Source organism: Eulemur rufifrons, chromosome 8 (assembly GCF_041146395.1).
Source record: "Eulemur rufifrons isolate Redbay chromosome 8, OSU_ERuf_1, whole genome shotgun sequence".
Taxonomy (NCBI): Eukaryota; Metazoa; Chordata; class Mammalia; order Primates; family Lemuridae; genus Eulemur; species Eulemur rufifrons.
Window position 1 is genome coordinate 87,165,909 of NC_090990.1, and position 21,703 is coordinate 87,187,611.

General features: G+C 34.7%; 1 protein-coding gene across 3 annotated transcripts in view; it reads right to left on the reverse strand.

Moving 5' to 3' along the window:
- The window catches only part of COP1 (COP1 E3 ubiquitin ligase), a 243,896-nt gene that overhangs the window by 97,689 nt on the left and 124,504 nt on the right, over positions 1–21,703 (reverse strand). For all 3 annotated transcript variants that reach the window (XM_069478385.1, XM_069478384.1, XM_069478383.1), the window contains 3 exons: positions 7,741–7,884; positions 5,256–5,364; positions 4,768–4,849 (listed from right to left, as the gene is read on the reverse strand). In XM_069478385.1, coding sequence (XP_069334486.1) covers positions 4,768–4,849; positions 5,256–5,364; positions 7,741–7,884 — 335 coding nt within the window. The remainder of the gene's footprint in view (positions 1–4,767; positions 4,850–5,255; positions 5,365–7,740; positions 7,885–21,703) is intronic.

A 21,703-nucleotide genomic window follows, 5' to 3' on the forward strand; every position in this document is an offset into this window, starting at 1 on the left:
CCCTGCGACGTGAGCTTATGACAGTGCAGATGGTTTTTCCCAAACCAAGTGACCATAAAGAGAGAAAATGATGAAGATACAGGCTACAGTGTCTTTTACAGCCTAACTTTAGAAGAGACGTATCATCACTATTGTAAGTCTATTGGTTACACAGATGAATCCTGGAGCAAGATGGGTGAAGGGGAACTAACTACACAAGCATAGAATACCAGGAGACAGAGATCCCTGGGACCATCCTAGATGCTGATCAACGTTAAGTCTTTTATATTTCCTTTAGATTCAGGGGATAATACACTTAGTAAAGTAGTAATTTATAGGAAAGGCAATTGCTTCTAAAGTTATAAATTAAACGAATGATAACTGCTATAACACTCTTTGTTAATTAGGTTGCAGTTCCTTTTTTAGTCCCCTTATGAAAAAGAAATGGAAGCATTTCATTTGGCATGCGTTTAACTAAAACTGATTTTAAAATTTACCAAGATTTCAAAGTCATCACTTTGGAATTAACTTATGCAACTAAGAAAATTTGGAAGAAATAAGAACCTGCAACCTTTGCAGTTGTAAAGTCTAAAATTCTTCAAACTCACATTTGAAGAAAAATACATTTAAAGAATATGCTTATTCTAATTCATAAGCAAGATTATTTCTTGCAAATGATTCTTAAGTTATATACTTAAAAAGGAAATATATTACTCCAAAAGAACCTATAAAATGACTCATGACATTCTTTTCTGATTAGCTTGCTACATAGTAATGGATTTTTAACATGCAACTATGCACATATATATTTAGAAGTAAATTATTTTAAAAATACACAGCACAGGTAGGAAAAAGATCATTTATATGTACTCAGTATTTATTTATAACATATTTTTACTTATTTATAATATTTTTATTTATAAACAAAAAAGCTTCCATTAAAAATAGTTCTGTAAAAAATGTACTAAATACAAAATATATAAAATGGGCAAAATATATTTGCGTGACATGTTAAATGTGATTTAAAATATTCTTTAACAATAAAATTATCATTAAGGCAATATTTTATAAGTAACCTCACCAAACAGGATTGATAAATACATTTAAGTAACACTAAATAATACTCTTCGGATGAGCTTAAAAATATTTGAGACTTTTCCTGCCAGCCAAGAGAGTTAAGCATACTACAGCCAATTTCTCTTACTATGATTTTACTATGAATAAAACTGAAAAAATAAAAAGCAACTATCTGAGGAAACTGAAATAGTAGGCAAAAATAGCCATTTTCAGGAGACAATTCTAAACTTAAAAGACTCATACTACTTGATTTCAAGACTTACTTGAAAGCTACAAATTAAGACAATGTGGTACAAGCAAAAGAAGAGACATGTAGACCAATATAGAGTCTAAAAACAAGCCCATATCAGAAATGGACATATCCAGCAAGCAAAAAAATCACTAAGTACATAGTTGAACTCAACAGCACCATCAAACAACTGGATATAACTGACATCTATAGATTATTTCTTCCAAGAACAGTAGAATACACATTATTAAGTTCACATGGATGTTTACTGCCAAGACATACCAAATTCTGGGCCATAAAACACTTCTTAATAAATTTAAAAGAAAAGAGATCAGACAATGTATCTCTTAGACCACAATGGAATTAAATTAGAAATCAATAATAGAAAGATAGTTGAAACTACCAAAATAAATCTAAGAAACACATAGGTCAAATAATCTCAAGGGAAATTTAAAAATATTTTAAACCAAATGAAAACACAATTTATCAAAATTTGTGGGATACACTGAAAGCAGTGCTCAGAGGGAAATTTCTAGCATTGAATGCATATATTAGAAAAAGAAGAAAGATCTAAAATCAATAATGTAACCTTCCACCTTAGGAAACTAGAAAAACATGAGCAAGTTAAATCTAAAGTAAGCAGAAGAAAGAAACAATAAAAACTAAAGCAGAAATCAATGAATTGAAAACAGGAAATCATGTGAGAAAAACTAATGAAACCAAAAGCTGGTCCCTTGAAAGGATCAAAAAATTGATAAGCCTCAATACGATCCTTGTCAAAAGCCTCATGAAGTATTTTACAAAAATTTTTAAAAAAATCTATCCTAAAATTCATATGGAATCTCTAGGGACCTAAATAGCCAAAACAATCTTGAAAAAGCAAAGATGGAGGAATTACACTTCTTGAATTCAAAACAGCATTACAGTAATGAAAATAATGTAGTACTGGAAAATAATGTAGTCTTTATAAAGATACATATAAGCCAATGGAATAGAAGAGAAAGACCAGAGATAAACACTTGCATATATGGCCAAATGATTTTCAACAAGCTTACCAAGACCATTTAATAGGGAAAGAATAGTCTTCAATAACTGGTACTGGGAAAACTGTCAATAGGTAAAAGAATAAAGTTGGATCCTCACATCATATACAAAAATTTACTCAAAAAGGATCAAAGACGTAAATGTAGAAGCTAAAACTATAGAACTCTTAAAAGAAAACTTGGGAGAAACATTCATGACATTGGAATTGGTAATGATTTCTTGGCACCAAATGACACCAAAGGTATAGGCAACAAAAGAAAAAATAAACTAATTGGACTTCATCAAAATGAAAAAATTTTGTGCATCAAAGAACACTATCAAGAGAGTAAAAAGGAAACCCATCAAATTAGAGAAAATATTTGTAAATCACATATCTGATAAGGGATTAATATCTATGATATATACCCACACACATACACCCCTACCTCCTACAACTCAATCTCCCCAAAGAAACCCAACCAAAAATGAACCCAACTAAAAAAAAAGTTAAAAAATGGGCATAGAACTTGAATAGATATTTCTCCAAAGAGTATGACCAATTAGCACATAAAAAAGATGCTCAACATCACTAAACACTAGGGAAACAGAAATTAAAATCACAATGAGACACCACTTCATGCCCATTAGGATTATTATAATAAAAAAAAAAAAGGAAAAAGAAAGAAAGAAAATAAGTGTGGTAAGGATGTAAAGAAATCACACCACTTAGGTTCTGCTGGTGGAAATGTAAAATAGTATAGTGGATACAGAAAAAGAATGGTGGTTCCTCAAAAAATTAAACATAGAAGTAGCATACGATCCAGCAACTTTACTTCTGAGTATATACTCACAAAAAACTGAAAGCAGGGATACATCAGATATTTGCACACCCATGTTCATAACATCATTATTCACAATAGTCAACAGGTGAAAGGAGCTTAAGTGTCCACTGACAGATGAATAAACAAAATGTGGTACATCTGCACAAAATATTATTCAGCCTTAGAAACAAAGTAAATTCTGACACATGCTACAACATGGATGAACCCTGAAGGCATGCTAAATGAAATAAGCCAGTATAACTGAAGGACAAATACCATAAAATTCCACTCAATAAGATACTTAAGAGTAATAAAATTCAAAGAGACAGAAAATAGAAAGGTAGTTGCTAGTGACTAGGGAAAGAGGGTTATGGGGAGTTATTGTTTAATGGGTACAGAGTTTCAGTTTTGCAAGATAAAAAATGTTCTGTGGATGGACGGTGGTGATGGCTGCACAACAATGTACTTAGTGCTACTCAACAGTACACTTAAAAATGGTTAAAATAGTAAATTTATGTTATATGTATTATAATACTATTAACAATAAATATTAAATTTAAAAAAATCCCTCCTACTTGAATTGCTTAGAATGGCTTCTATTTTCAAAATCTAAGACTCATCAGCTACTGATTCTGAACAAATGTTATCCTTCTGTACAAAAATGCAAGTATTCAATCCAATAAAGGCTATTCTGAAATAGGATGCTTAATGAAACTTTGCATTCACATATAAAAATATCTATTGCAACACTGTGCTCTAATTTAGAAACTCAAAGATAATTTCTTAAAATAATCAAGAATAAAGGTATCTATATATACCGTATAACGGGTAGACAACATACCATTCTATGACCTAAAACTTTTTAAGGGTAGTCCAGTCATGTTTGTTTTCCTTTTTATAAAATAAAGCATGCTATACTAATTACTTCACTTCTTTTATATATAAAGAAGGGCCAAGGGAAAGGCATAACGGATGATGTGAAACAAAGCTTCCAATGCTAGAGCTATCCTAACCTATCTAACCAGTAATCAGAAAGTTAGATGTGGAAAAGGAAAGGGCAAAGAAACTAAGACAACTAGCTCTAAGATAAAAGAAATCTGTTAGCAGAGCTTTATAAACCTAATGGTAAGAAGAACAGACCAAAACAGGGCAGTAAGGATAACAGAAAAGAATAAATAGCAAAGATGGATATACAAGAAAAAGAGAAAAGAAAGGCCAATTAAATTGGCAAAAAGAGATGTAAAATTTGGCCTTGATATATGATAAATTTCATTAAGAGATTTTAATATATGCTAAAAATGTTAATACAATATAATGCAACATATAGATATTTCTAAATATTTCAGGGGAAAAAACTCACTTGATGGTATATCTAAAGGACTTGGTTATAAGATGGCAGCAATTCTAAATGTCACCACATGGCATGACTCTAGAAAACATCATTATAATGAGGATGCAGTATATTCTTTTTTTTTTTCACTCAAAAAGAGAAATCAGCTTCTCTGTTTAGGTTATTTTTGGAATAATCAGTTATCACAAAGGACTGCCATAAGTTTCCATAAATGTTTGCATCTCTGCTAATAAAAGGAATTAAGGTAAAATAGGGAGGGGGCTCAGAGACAGAGATTCAAACAATACCTTTTGCATCATCAGAACCTGACGCCAAGAGTTTGGGATCCATCAAATTAAAGTCAACACTCCAACACCTCTTCTCATGCTCCTAGAAGTAGGAGGAAGACAAAGTAGACTCAGATAGAATAGAGATCTTAAAATAAATAAAGCAAAAAAAAATCTGATACCAATTTATTGCTGTAAGGGGAGGGAAAGAGAAGAGGCTATGAAAACAGATGAAAAGCAAACTAAGATGCCAGTGCAAAGTAGTTCCAAAACATTTTATATATACATTTACTATAATTATTGTTTTCAGAAATTCATTCGATGCATTCTACAAACACAGAAGTCTGAAGAAATGCTTCAGAAAAGCATCTGTCATTACATAAATATTCTACAGGCATAAAAATAGTAAATAGTGACTTCAAATCTATAATTATAAAGCACATGAAGCTCTAAAGTTGTTAAGAAAATAAAAATGTGATTTATATAACATAACTAGTATCTTTATTTACCTGATACACCTTTGACCTCTGTCCTGTGAATCCATCCCATAGGATAACAGTGCCTTCATAATCACTGCTAGCTAACAGGTTCTTATGGTAACTACTCCAACTGATACAGCTGAAAGAAAGTAGTTAAAATGTACTTTATATAAAAATAAATAACAATGGGATATAAAGAATTTTAGTATGTTCAGAAAGATTTGCACTCCTCTAAAAATATATCAGTTTACAATCATTATTCTGCCCACAACAAATTTGGGGAAGAGAAGAGGCATATCAATAATTTCTAAATTTAAAAAATTGAAACTATCAAGTAATGATCCTTATCACTTTTTACTCTGAAAACTAATTATAAGATGGCTAAGCTGCCACTAGCCATCTTTGATACATGAGGAAAAGATGCCTGTCAGTGAAAATGATAAAAGCCCACAGGGCTCAAAGCATGCCATGACGGAATGACACATCTGATGAGACTGTTTAAGCCCTTGGATCCAAATCACATAAGCCAAATAAACTACTGTGAATTGGGTTTTTATACTTATATCCCAAAGGTCTTGGCTGGACTAATACAACTTATGACTAAAATTTCAATTAAAAGCACCTAACAGGATAAAACTTTTAATTATGGTTTCAGTTATTCTCAAGTGTTCTAAAAGTTTACAACATCCAGAAATGTACACTTTTGCTAAAATACGTATCTGAATCATGCATATAGTAAAGCAAATGTATATTAAGGAAGAAGCTATTCAGAAAGCAGTTAATGTAGATGACTTCCAAGTATGCAAACGCAAAGTTTTTTGCTCTCTACTAGTTACATTTATGTTAAATTTTAGAGATTACAAGTCTATTTGCATTTTTAAATATACTTGACTAAAATTTCTGGTAAAAATTATACAGATCAGTTAAAAGCTAAATTTTGGATTTAGAGAGACCTGAGCTCAGACTCCAAATCTGCCGTTTCTAGCTGTGGCTCTAACTTAGCTCACTTTCACAATGGGTATACTCTACATGTGTCTTAGGCATGCTTAACTACTGATACTTTCAGTGACAAGTCCACAGTGTTCAGCCTTGAGCAGCCTCCACCATGTACTCCAACATACAATAAAATATTGCATATTTTTACATGAGTTATTACAGAACAGGTAGATAGCACATTTAAACCTACTAATCCACATTTTTATTCCAGTAACATTTACTATCAGTATTTGCTGTGGGGCAAGTATTGTGCTGAGTGCATTATGGGAATTTTTAAAAGTACAATTCTATGAAATAGGTATTACTATTATGGCTTCCATTTTATAAATAAGTAACAAAATGGTTAAGAGCACAGACTCTAGAACCAAACTACCTCAGTCTGAATCCTGGCTCCTCCATATTCTGGTTGTGTAATCTTAGAAAAGTTATTTACCTTTTTGTGCTAAGCTTCCTTGTGTATAAAATGGGGGTAATAATGGTAACTATCTCATAAGTCTGCTAAAAACAAAGCACTTAGGACAATGCCTAACATAAAAAAATTCAATGAAGTTACGTCTTATTCATGTTATATTCTCTCCACTGACATCATAAACTATAACAGATTCTCAATAATGAGTGCCACTGATAAAGGGGCATGCTCACAAGTTATCAGAGGCCAGTATTTTTATGAATGAATTACGAAAGCAAAAGGAAAACCATAACAAATAAATTATATGTAGACTATAATACTTGCTATATTAACAATATTAAAATGCACATATATACATATATATGTCATTCATAAAGATAACAAAGGTACAAGGATGACTGCTTTGAAAATGTTCAGAGTTCTAAATAAAATTATTAGATGATTTCCTTATATCATTCCCTTTTAAGCCACTGCTCATGAGACTAGCTTGTGAAGCTTGTTTAAAAAGAAAAAAAAAAAGCAGATTCATTTTAGAATTCCTCTGAGATTTTGGGGGAGCAGGTCAAAAGTAGGGCCTAGTTTTTGCATTTTTAATAGTATTTTAGGTTTGAAAAATACTCCTTATAAATTATAACCTCAATACATAAAACTTAAATATAATTTCTTTAATGAAAAGCAGAATGTTCTTGTAAAATGAATTCTTAAAACTGGAAACAATTACAAAATTTAGAGATATGGGCATGCTAGGGGAAAAATTTCTGATGTTTAGACACCACTCATAGGCTACACTAATCCTTTATTCAATACTCCACTCTAAGAAGTCTCCAATGGCCATCTCCAACAAAGACCTTTATTTGACTACGTGAAAGAAAAAAAGGACTTTCATTTGGCAACTAGAAAAATAATAAATGCTAACCCTCATAGGAGAAAAGCAACCAAGATCTATAAGAAAGATATTTAAGTAACAATATATCCTCTGTGTGCACAGTACAATTATAACATTTTCCATAATGAGTAAAAAGTCTCATGAAAAGGTACAATAACAATCTCATAATAATTATATATACCAATTGTTATATACACATTGCATCATGCCAAGAAAATAAATACCTGATTTTGGAATTGCAGGTCATTTCATTCTCAGGGTAATGAATATCCACTGCATCCTGGATGACTGTGCCATATTCATAGACTTTAATCTTTTTTGTAACCCCAGCAATTGCAAAATAGTCACAATCCCTGTCAAATTCAATACTAAGGGAAAAAAGTACATTCTTGGTCAGTAAGACTATTTACCTATCCTTGTGACATTTACAATGATGACATTTCAGAATTTGGTGTTTTTTATTTCTAAAGTAATTCTACCTATAAGGATAAGAGATATAGTTGAAATGCCTTCAAACTGTACTAGGCTCCATGTCCAGATTAAGTTATCAAGACATATCAAATTACAAGTGATAGAGAACTGTGTATACCTATAAAATGGTACATAGGTGTACTTTTGTTCCTAGACACCTGACATATTTTTCAATTCAGTTCTAGTAATCATATTATAACTTAGGGAGGAAAGAATGTTTTGAATGGCTTGGTATACTAAAAGTATGTCAAGAGAAAATTACCAATTAATTTTTTCATAAATTCCAGTTATTTCCCTTCCTATCATTTTGTAGAGATGATAGAATTTCCCAGTATTTAATATCATTTTAATAAACTAGTTTATAGGATGAATTACTGAAGCACTTATTATCACTTGGGTGATGACAGGCAGACAGAATACATATACAAATGGAATCACAAAATTACCATTACGTTTTTTCCCAAATCCATTCCTAATCCCCCAAATAGTTCTCTGAATTATAAATCCCGAATATACATTCCCATACCACCAAAAAAGAAAAAAGTTACAAAAACTAAAAACCTCCCTTTGTTAGAGTTACTTAGGGAATTCATCCCCTCTTGCTGGCCTTTTTTACACAAGTTTCAAAATAAGCTACTTCAAAGCAAAGCACAAGATCTTATTCACTTTTATAGAACTTAACTGAGAGCCTAAACAAAGTTATTGTTATAGAATTCCAGCTAGAAATCTAATTGGCCTAATGGAAGTGAAAGTTGAAATGAGTCATGACAAACATTACTTCTCAACATGGTTTAAGCATCCTTTTAGCTTAGCCATAAGAACACTGATATACAATTAATTATGTAATAGCTAACATTCATTGACCATTCCATTCACTACTAAACACTATGCATGTTATTAACTCATTTAATAACAATTCTATGAGGTAGGTATTATTATCTACATTTTATAGATGAGAAAACTGAGGATTAGAAGTGAAGTAAATTGCCCAAAGTTAGTCAGCTTATAAATGGCAGAGATGGTATTCAAAAATCAGCTACTATGGTTTCAGTGTTGACCCTAATAATTACTATGCTGTATCACAAATCAAAGCTCTTGTGTAAAACTCAAAGTGTAAAGGCTAAAGCTTTAAAATCTAATATAACTATGTATGAATATGTCTTCTGCATCTATGTATGTATGCTTTTTCTCCCAAAATGCCTAGCTAGTGCTCTGCATATATTAAGCTTATTAAATACATAAAATACAAATACCTACAAGACATAGTTTTCTTAACAGATTACCTGTGATATTCGTTCACAGAACAGTTAATGATTCTTTCACAGAACTGGTTAATAATTTAGTAAGAAGCTTGCTGAGCTGATGATGGGTAAGAAAAATATATATTAAGAATATTTCCCCTTCCCAGAAAAGTGGATGGCTAAGACAAAAAAAAAAAAAAAAAAATATTCACCTTAAAAGCACACATTGAAATGTCTAGTTTTCATTACTCTTAAAATCTCCTTAATTTTATATAATTTTTAAAACAATTTCATTAAGTGTCACTGACTATAGCACTATTTAGCAAATGTTCCCTCCAGTAAAATATGACAATAGCTAGCAATGCAATAGATTTGTACAATCACCTCAATTGAACTGCTGCCTCATCTACTATTTGCTGTCCTGTGGATTCAAATGCAGCATAACTATAATGATGGCAACTATTTACCTATCCCAACCCAATTTATACCCACAGTCTCATGTCACTGAAGGCCAAATGTTACTGTATCTGGTAAAGGACAGAGTTATCAGAAGTGAAATCCTATCTTTAAGTTAGGAAGCTTTGGTATGTATGGTTGAGACTTTAAATGAGAACCAGTTATGTTATCTCTAAATACTTTTCCTTCACCTACAAACACACACAGGTAATAAATTAACAGCATTCCGATGTTGTACCAGTAAAAGTAGGCCATTAAAAACATGCTATTATCATGCTATTAGTTTTAAATATTAAAAGCTTAAACACTAACCTATAAAATAATAGTTCAAAGATACTACAGGGAAAAAACTAACACATAAGTAAAAATGCTATCAAAAGAATTGATATGATGACCTACATAAGTAGATAAGTCTATTATTTCTTCTGCTGTTATCCTGTTATTCAAGATAGCTTGCTCCCTTTTCTTAACATGTGTTATTATTTAGCTATTAATACATTAGTTTACTCTTAACTCTGATACTAAAATATTAACTTTCTTTTTACTTTATCACTATTATTTTCTTACATTTTACTTATGTTTTATTTTTAATATATTGAACCTATAAGTATTTTTTTTTAAATTTTGGGGTAATAAGGTTCTTTATGGTTTAAAAACAATAAGATTTTAATAGAAATATTAATCAAAAAGTATAAAGAATTATATTATTTCTGGTAAATTTTGACTGAAAATAAAAGGAAGACAAACAGCTGTTTTTTTTTTTTAAATGGAACTATTTCTATATCAGTAAGACTTGAGATTTAAGTACTTCGAAATACTGAACCATTTGCTCCGTATCTTTAACATATTTAATCATACCTATTCTCAAAGATAAACATAATAAGGTTCTAGGAACAGATCATGAAGTAATTTGAACACTGAACTTTTCAGGTAGAGAGGGCTTTCCAGAGCTAATATAAAATGGATGGCCTCATTTCACAATATGATATTTTAGCTGCTTCTGTTATGTTATGACATATGATAACCCAAGCAAAATAGTATAAAAGTTAAACAGTAACTAGTTAGGCTGAGATGAAACAAAAGGTAAACAAGTTAATTGAGGAGAGAAAAAGATGACGGAGTGGAGGTGACCTCCTGGATTCGTGGTCCTGGAAAGGAAGGCATGGATCTCGGCCTGCCACAACGCTAGAGGATCGCTCCCCAACAAGAACAGCGGTGTGAATCCATGGAGAATCAGCATGGGACAGAGAGAGCAAGAAAAAACTGAGGTGAACGGGAAATAAGATTGTGAAAATCTAGAGAGTGCAGGATGGACAATAGAGAGGGGAGCGTGGGACGGCAGTACCCGCCTCACCAGGGAGTGAGGTGGGTTGAGCCCCACAGGAAAGCGGCTTGTTTCCCCACTGACCTCCACACCCACTCAATTAGGGATCTGCCTGAAGTCAGTGCAGATTCACCACAGGAGACGTGGGGCTCTGTGGAGAAGAGACATTAGCGGGAGGCATTTTGGACCCCGGAGCACTGTGTGCGGACTGCAACTGAAGGGAGAGGGTTTGCCCTAAGCTGCAGCATCAGGCACCTAGGAGACACCGAACTGTCTCCTTTATGAGGGCGGCTGGGCTCCCTCAATCCCTGGCTTCTCCGGCCCCAGCCAGACCCTGAACATTCACCCCCAGCGCCAGAGATCTGCAGGCGGGCAGCCGCCATTGTCGGGGTCCACAGCCTAGCCGCTGCGGAGCAATTGGGTACCAGGCGACTAGGCCCTGGGCGGCTCCCTCCCCTAGTCCGTGGGCCCCCACTAAGAGCTCCGCCTTTGCCAGAACACTGAGTGCTTTCCCAGTTGCAAGAGAGTGGAGTGTGGTCCTTGCGGACATTGGGGTGGAGTGGACCATAGCCCCTGGGAACTGTAGCAGCTGGGGCACTGGGCGAACGAGAGCACCGCCCCCTCCCCCTAGCCACTGTCTTTCGCACAGAGAGAGGCAAAAACCACCTCAGGAGAGGAAGAGGCAAGGAAAAAGTCGCTTTCCGTCTGCAATTAGAACAGCCCAGTGACTTGACTCTCAAACCGGTTTTGGGTCAAATTAATTCTCTGGGGCTAGACCCAACAGGAGCAACCCCGTAGCTGAGGTAGCAAAATCCTGAACAACAAGTGAAGGGCTCCCCCTAGCAACAGAGAAGGCAGCTCACCTGGGCTAATACACAGCCCAAGATCAGCACACACGGCGTGCCTCTATCCAGACTAAAGCTGAAAGAAGCTGAAAGAAGGGATCTTAACAATTCATCCAGATGGGAAGGGCTCAGCAAAAGAACTGTGGGAGTATAAAGAATCAAGCTGAAACCTTGCCCTCAAAGAGGATTACTAGTTCTCTACCAATTGACACAAACCAGATTCAAAATAGCAACATGTCACAGGAAGCATTTCAAACATGGATCATAAATAAGCTGAATATTATGCAAGAAAAAATGGATAACCAACACAAAGAAACCACAAAAAAGATCCAGGACTTGGAAGAAAAATTCACTAAAGAAATTGAAATAATGAAGAAAAATCAAACTGAACTCCTGGAAATGAAGAATTTATTCAGGGAGCGACAAAACACAGTGGAAAGTCTCAAGAGCAGGGTAGATCAAACAGAAGAAAGAATCTCAGAGATCGAAGATAACACTTTCCAATTAAATAAGTCAGTCACAGAGATAGAGCAAAGAAATAAGAGAAAAGACCAGAGTCTACAAGAAATGTGGGATTATGTGAAGAAGCCTAACGTGAGAGTTATCGGCATTCCTGAGGGTGAAGAAGACAATAAGCAAGGGTTGGATAAGCTATCTGAAGATATAATTGAGGAAAATTTTCCAGGCCTTGCCAAAACTCTAGATATACAGGTTCAAGAAGCTCAAAGAACCCCTGGGAGATTTACACCAAATAGGAAGACACCACGTCATGCAGTTATCAGACTCACCAAAATATCCACTAAGGAGGCCCTTCTTCGAGCTGTAAGGAGAAAGAAACAAGTAACATACAAAGGAAAGTCCATCCGAATCACGCCAGATTTCTCAACTGAAACCTTACAAGCAAGAAGAGATTGGGGCCCCATTCTCACTCTTCTGAAACAGAATAATGCCCAGCCTAGAATCCTGTACCCAGCTAAGCTCAGTTTTATATATGAAGGTGAAATTAAGACATTCTCAGATAAACAAAAACTCAGGGAATTCACCAAGACAAGACCAGCTCTCCAAGAAGTACTCAAAACAGAGTTACACATGGTCCAGCACAAGAAGGACCCTCGAATGTAACACTAATCAAGAGATAAATATAAAAACCCAGTTATCATAATGGCTCAAGAGAGAAAACAGATCAATGAAATTCAACCCAACTTGAGGAAAAGCGATCTGTCTCACTTATCAGTTCTCTCATTAAACATGAATGGATTGAATTCCCCACTCAAGAGACAAAGACTGGCCCAATGGATAAAAAAAACATGAGCCAAGTATCTGCTGTCTTCAGGAAACTCATCTAACCTGCAAAGATGCATTTAGACTGAAAATAAAAGGGTGCAAATCAATATTCCAAGCAAATGGAACCCAAAAGAAAGCTGGTGTGGTGGTTCTAATATCCGATAACGTAGTTTTTAAATCAACAAAAGTAAAGAAAGACAAAGATGGTTACTATATACTGGTGAAGGGTACAATTCAACAAGAAGACATAACTATACTTAATATATATGCACCCAACCTAGGTGCACCCAGATTCATAAAGCAAACCCTACTTGATCTGAATCAAATGATAGATAACAACACTTTAGAAGCCAGAGATTTTAACACACCGCTGACAGTTCAGGACAGATCCTCCAAACAAAAAATAAACAAAGAAATAGTGGACTTAAATAGAATGCTAGATCAAATGGGCCTGACTGACATCTACAGGACATCCTACCCAAAAACCACTGAATATATTTTCTTCTCATCAGCTCATGGGACATTCTCCAAGATTGACCATATCTTAGGACATAAAGCATGTCTTAAAAAATTTAAAAAAATAGAAATTATACCATGCATCTTCTCAGATCACAGCGGAATAAAAGTAATAATGAACTCTAACAGAAATTCGCATTCCTACTCAAAGTCATGGAAGCTAAACAACCTTCTCCTGAATGATTATTTTATAAATGAAGAAATGAAGACGGAAATCAAAAGATTCTTTGAAAGATGAAATAAAATAAATAAATAAATAAATAAAAAAGATTCTTTGAATTAACGACAAAGGAGACACAACTTATCAAAATCTGTGGGACACAGCTAAAGCAGTCCTGAGAGGAAAATTTATTTCCATAAATGCCTATACCAAAAAGACAGAAAACTTACAAATAGACAATCTAATGAATAGACTCAAAGAGCTGGAGAAGGAAGAACAGACTGATCCCAAACCCAGCAGAAGGAGAGAAATTATTAAGATTAAATCAGAACTAAATGAAAAGGACGACAAACAAACCATAAGGGAGATTAATAAAACAAAAAGTTGGCTCTTTGAAAAAATAAACAAGATAGACACACTTCTGGCTCAACTAACCAAGAGCAGAAAAGATAAAACTCAACCTCCATCAGGAACATGAAAGGAGAAATCACAACTGATGCCACAGAGATACATGATATCATCTATGAATTCTACAAAAATCTTTATGCACACAAATTGGAAAATGTGGAGCAAATGGACAAATTTTTAGAAATACACAGCCTTCCCAGGCTCAACCAGGAAGAAATAGAATTCCTGAATAGACCAATACTTAGATCTGAAATTTAAACAGCAATAAAAAACCTTCCCAAAAAGAAAAGCCCTGGACCAGATGAGTTAACACCTGAATTTTACCATACCTACAAAGAAGAACTGGTGCCCATTCTACATAAACTACTTTCCAATACTGAGAAGGATGGAATTCTCCCCAACACATTTTACCAAGCCAACATAATTTTGATACCAAAACCAGGAAAGCATGCAACAAAAAAAGAAAACTACAGACCAATCTCCCTTATGAATATAGATGCAAAAATTCTCAATAAAATCCTAGCAAATCGAATCCAAGTGCTTATCAAAAAAATAATCCATCACGACCAAGTGGGCTTCATCCCAGAGATGCATGGATGGTTTAACATACACAAATCTATAAATGTAATTCACCACATAAATAGAAGCAAAAATAAAGATCATATGATCCTCTCAATAGATGCAGAAAAAGCATTTGACAAAATTCAACACCCTTTTATGATAAGAACACTTAACAAAATAGGCATAGACGGGGCCTATCTAAAAATGATACAAGCCATATACGACAAACCCACAGCCAACATCATACTGAATGGGGAAAAACTGAAAGCATTCCCACTTAGAACTGGAACCAGACAAGGCTGCCCACTGTCCCCATTACTTTTCAACATAGTATTGGAAGTCCTTGCGAGAGCTATCAGGCAAGAGAGCAGAATCAAGGGAGTCCAAATAGGGAAAGAAGAGATTAAACTCTCACTCTTTGCTGATGATATGATGTTATATCTGGAAAACCCCAAGGATTCAACCAAGAGACTCCTGGAATTGATCAATGAATTCAGTAAAGTCTCAGGATACAAAATCAATACACACAAATCAGAGGCATTCATATATGCCAATAACAGTCAAATGGAGAACCAAATTAAGGACTCAATACCCTTCAAAATAGCAACAAAGAAAATAAAATACCTAGGAATATATTTAACTAAGGAGGTAAAGGACCTTTATAGGGAGAACTACGAAACACTGAGGAAGGAAATCGCAGAACATGTAAATAGGTGGAAAACCATACCATGCTCATGGATCGGTAGAATCAACATTGTTAAAATGTCTATACTGCCCAAAGTGATCTACAGATTCAATGCAATCCCTATTAAATTACCAACATCATTTTTCACAGATATAGAAGAAATAATTTTATGCTTTGTATGGAACCAGGGAAGACCCCGTTTAGCAAAAGCAATTTTAAGCAACAAAAACAAAATGGGAGGTATTAATTTGTCAGACTTCAAACTATACTACAAGGCTGTGGTTCTTAAAACAGCCTGGTACTGGCACAAGTGCAGGGACACAGACCAGTGGAACAGAACAGAAAATCCAAATATAAAACCATCCTCATATAGCCATCTAATCTTTGACAAAGCAGACAAAAACATACTCTGGGGAAAAGATTCCTTATTTAATAAATGGTGCTGGGAAAACTGGATAGCCACATGTAGAAGACTAAAACAGGACACACAGCTCTCACCCCTCACAAAAATCAAATCACGGTGGTTAACAGACTTAAACCTTAGGTCAGAAACTATTAGAATTCTAGAAGAAAACGTAGGAAAGACTCTTACAGACATTGGCCTAGGCAAAGAATTTATGAAGAAGACCCCTAAGGCAATCACAGCAACAACAAAAATAAATAAATGGGACCTGATCAAATTAAAAAGCTTCTGCACAGCCAAAGAAACAGTCACGAGAGTAAACAGACAACCTACAGAATGGGAAAAAATTTTCGCATACTACACATCAGATAAAGGACTGATAACAAGAATCTATTTAGAATTCAGGAAAATCAGTAAGAAAAAATCGAACAACCCTATCAAAAAGTGGGCAAAGGACATGAAAAGAAATTTTTCAAAAGAAGATATAAGAATGGCTAACGAACATATGAAAAAATGTTCAGCATCTCTAATCATCAGGGAAACGCAAATCAAATGCAAATCACTTAACTCCAGTGAGAATGGGTTTTATCAAAAAGTCCCAAAACAATACATGTTCGCGTGGATGCGGAGAGACAGGAACATTCATACACTGCTGGTGGGACTGTAAATTAGTGCAACCGCTATGGAAAACAATACGGAGATACCTTAAACAGATTCAAGTAGACCTACCATTCCATCCAGCAATCCCATTATTGGGCATCTACCCAGAAGAACAAAAGTCATTCTATAAAAAAGACACCTGTACCCGAATGTTTATAGCAGCACAATTCACAATTGCAAAGATGTGGAAACAACCCAAATGCCCATAGATTCATGAATGGATTAGCAAAATGTGGTATATGTGTACCATGGAATATTACTCAGCTATAAGAAATAACGGTGATATGGCATCTCTTTGGTTGTCTTGGAGAGAGTTGGAACTCATTCTATTAAGTGAAGTATCCCAAGAATGGAAAAATAAGCACCACATGTACTCACCAGCAAACTGGTTTCCCTGATCATCACCTAAGTGCACATTTGGGAATAACACCAATTGGGTATCGGACAGAGGTGGGGGCTGGGGGGCGCGGATGGGTGTATACCTACTTGATGAGTGCGATGCACACTGTCTGGGGAACGGTCATGCTTGAAGTTCTGACTGGGGGGGGTGGGGGGAGGGGATGGGTGTATACCTACTTGATGAGTGCGATGCGCACTGCTTGGGGAATGGACATGCTTGAAGCTCTGACTGGGGGGGATGGAGGGGAGGGGATGGGTGCATACCTACGTGATGAGTGCGATGAGCACTGTCTAGGGAATGGACACGCTTGAAGCTCAGACTTGGGGGGATGGGGGGGCATGGGAAATATATATAACCTGAACTTTTGTACCCCCATAATGAGCTGAAATAAAAAAAAAAAAAGTAAAAAAAAAAAAAAAACCAAGTTAATTGAAACGTATCTGCTTATGCAATTAAATTTTAAAAACTGTAAGTCTTGCTACTGTCATACAAAGTTCACTTCTGCCATCAACTATCATGAGTAATTATTAAAGCAATTGGCTTGTGAAAAATTAATGCAATGGTAAGTTCAATTTCATAGAATTTGTTTTTAATTTCAAAATACACAAATATATTTCCTTTGAAAAATAATATTACTAGGGACTTTAAATATGGAAGTAAATTGCATTTTTCCTTCACACTTTGAAATGCTTCAACTGTTTAAAGACAATGATTTATTTCAACAGTTGAAAAATGTAATTCAGCTGTAGAAAACTAGCAATATTCTTTGTCAAAAGTGCCATCAGTCAGGTGAATTAAGCAGCAAGGCAAGAGACCACATAGGACAGGTGATTAATGCACTCCTCCAGTATAATGTGACACAAAGCAATGCAAAGCCGTCAATAAGACCAAGCAGTGAATTTTGTCAGTGTTCTCATTGTCATGTCTTCTTGCAATTATAAAATAAGTATTAACAAACATGGTGTATTAATATCTCTGAACGCTAACACCCAATTTATCAAATGAAAATATTAGGTAACAGCAGTTGTTAAAGGTCTCATTCATTACCATGATGGTGTGCCTCAAGAGACACAGGTAACTATAGTTTGAAAGAAACAAAATATAGGTTTAGAAACTAGCCATTTTAATGAACAGAAATGGGCAGACCTTTAAAATGAATTAAGAATTGATGTTACTCAACTGACTTTAGCTAATAATAGCTAAAACTTCTATAACATACATAACACTTAAGATGTCTCAAGCACTTTTTTAAGCACTTTATATAAATTTTTATTAAACTTAAAATCTCCATTGTATAGATAAATAAACTGAAGTATATGGTTGTTAAGTAATCTGTCCAAGGTTATACAATTCAAATTCAAGCAATCTGGTTCCAGAGTCTATGCTCTCAATCATTATGCAAAACTACAATTTTCATGAGCACAAATGACCTACTCTTCAAAGAACACATACTAAGGCAAAATACCTAAGATTAATAATACAGAATACTAATATACACTATTTATACATAATGATATTAATAACAACATATAATAATTCAACCTGTGCAAGTTAAACATAAAGTAATAAAAAAAGAATAAGGTAGTTTCAAACGGTTTGTAATTAGTAGAAAAGATATAACAAAAGCACAACATAAGCAATGCCAAATAATAAGACAAAATATGATACAGGAATTCATGAGTCAATGATTACTGAGGCCTACTGGAACAAAAGGATGATGCATGCACATTCTCAGTCAACAAATATCCATAGTGCCTGTTATCTGCCTGACACTAACCTACCTGCTGGAAAATCAAGATGTTTAAAAAAAAAAAACCCAGAACACATTACACTCACATGCTGCATAAAATGTTTCAGTCAACGATAAACTGCATGTACAATGGTGGTCCCATAAGATTATAACGGAGCTGGAAAATTCCCATTGCCTAGTGACTCACAGTGCAACACGTTATTTCTGGGTTTGTGGTGACGATGGTGTAAACCAATCTCCTGCGCTGCCAGTTATATAAAAGTATAGCACATGCAATTATATACAGTATACAATACTTGATATTTCTACTTATAAAAAAATGTTAACTATAAAACAGCCTCTGGCAGGTCCTTCAGGAGGTGTTCCAGAAGGCGGCATTGTTATCATAGGAGATGACAGCTCCGTGCATGTTACTCCTCCTGAAGACCTTCCAGTGGGACTAAAATGTGGATATGGAAAACAGAGACACTGATGATCCTGACCCTGTGTAGGCCTAGGCTAATCATATGTGCTTGTGTCTTAGTTTCTAACAAAAAAGTTTAAAAAGTAAAGAAAGAAAATAAGTTTAAAAATAGAAAAAAGCTTATAGAATGATATGAAGAAAATATTGTTGTATGGTTGTACAATGCATTTGTGTTTTAACCCAAGTGTTATCACAAGTCAAAAAGCTAAAAAATTTAAGTTTATAAAGTAAAAGTTACTGTAAAGTTAATTTATTGAAGAAAAATTTTTTTTTATAAATTTAGTGTAGCCTAAGTGTACAGTGTTTATGAAGTCTACAGTAGCATATGGTAACATGCTAGGCTTTCACATTCACTCACCCTTATACACTGCGTCACCCACAGCAACTTCTAGTCTTAAAAGCTCCATTCACGGTAAATGCCCTAAACAAGTGTGCAGGTTTTTTTTTTTTATTTTATACACTATGTTTTTTAATGTACCTTTTCTATGTTTAGAAACACAAATACTATTGTGTTACAATCATCTACAGTATTCAGTACAGTAAAGTAATATGCTGTCCAAGTTTACAGCCTAGGAGTAACAGGCAGCCTGGGTGTGTAGTAGGCTATACTATCTAAATTTGTGTGAATGCACTCGGTGCTTTTGCAATAACAAAATCTCCTAATGACGCATTTCTCAAAATGTACGCCCATTATTAAGGAACACATGACTGTATTTGAGAAATTCATGCAAATGTGTATTGGGCCTACATTAATGTAACCCTGGCTACTGCAACAGCCTCCTTACCAAGTCTCCTACTCCTGATTTTCTTCTTTTCTAATCCATATTCTGTCTTTATAAGACAGAATAGGAATAAATTTCCAAACACACAGTTCTGCTCAGATAATTCTCATTTACTAGTATATAAAATCCAAACTCCAACTATTACTGAAGATCCTTCATAACCTGGTTTGAAGGCTATCTTAAAACTTATTTTTAAAAATATGTATGTAGGCAATAGTTTAAACAGTATACAGAAAAAAAGCAAGTCTCCCTCCTAGACTTGCTAAATAAGTACCCCTAATTGCCTTACCTATAGGCAACCAATAATTTCAATTAATGCACCCTACTAGTTTTCCTATGCATAAACAAGCACGCATGTAATTCATGTCCTTTCTTTTTTTATTTAGGAGACAGGGTCTCACTTTGTCACCCAGGTTGGAGTGCAGTGGCATGATCACCCCTCACTGTAACCTTGAAACGGGCTCAAATGATCCTTCCGCCTCAGCATCCTGGGTAGCTGGAACTATAGTCACTTGTCACCATACTTGGCTAATTTTTTTATTTTTTTTTTTGTAGAGACAAGTCTCAAACTCCTGGCCTCAAGTGATCCTCCCACCTCGGCCTCCCACAGTGCTGGGATTACAGGCATGAGCCACTGTACCCTGCATCATGTTCTTTTTTTTTTTTTTAATTAAACACATGGGAACATCATATATACTGATTTTCACCTTGGTTCTCCCCCCACTTTATATTAATAGCATCTTGACAATTATCTCATATCAGTACATATTAGGACTACCTCATTTTTTCCCAGTGGTTACACAGAATTACATCATATGGATATATCATAAATTATTTAACCAGTATACGTCTAAGAAACATTTAATTCCTAGTCTTTTACTATTAAACAATGCTGCAAAAAAATAAACACTCTTCTATGTGTCACTTCTCACATATGCAAGAATATCCTTAAATACACCTAGAATATGAAGTGCAAGGTCAAAAACTACATGCATTTTAGCATTAAGTAAAAGCTAAACTTCTCCTCATTCAGATAATGCCACTAATAATCTCAATTTCTTGAGATTATACCTTCTCTTTGCCTTCTTATTCTAACTGAAACCCAGATCTCCCATGAAAATACTATTTCCTGTGAAGCCCTCCCACATTCCATGTTCAAATAGGCCTAAATGTGGAGTCAGTGTCCTTGCTATACATAGCTCTTCCAGCCATTTTCCCTCTCCTTCCTGAAACTTCCCAGCTCAAATATCCTGGAATATATACCATCCAATACTTGTCTTTCTATCAACCCAAGAGTTCTTAGAAATTTTAATTTTCAGCTCATCATCACTCTCTCCAAATCTATTCCTTTCCTAATTGTTAATAATTTCAATAACCACATAAATGACTACTCTAATACTCTGGCCTATCAGTTTCTTGACTTCTTCTCCGAAGATCTTTTATTTTGCCCACATCCACTTCACAAAACCATGATCACACCCTAGACATGTTCATTACCAGTAACTTTACCCCTTCACGATCTCAGTTTCACCTTCTGACAACACTTTCTGACAACCATCTCCATTCTTTCCAGCTGAATCCCTGTCTCCAACAATCCTTCTTCAAGCCCACTATGACCGAAAAATTCACTGATCCTATCACTACTGGCCCTCGTCCTGTTATACATTCACCTTCTTCTTTACCTAACAAAAATTACATGGCCAATAATTATAACTCCCTCACATACAACTCACATTCTTTCACCATTTCGTTCTCTTATTTTTTGTACTTTACTTCCT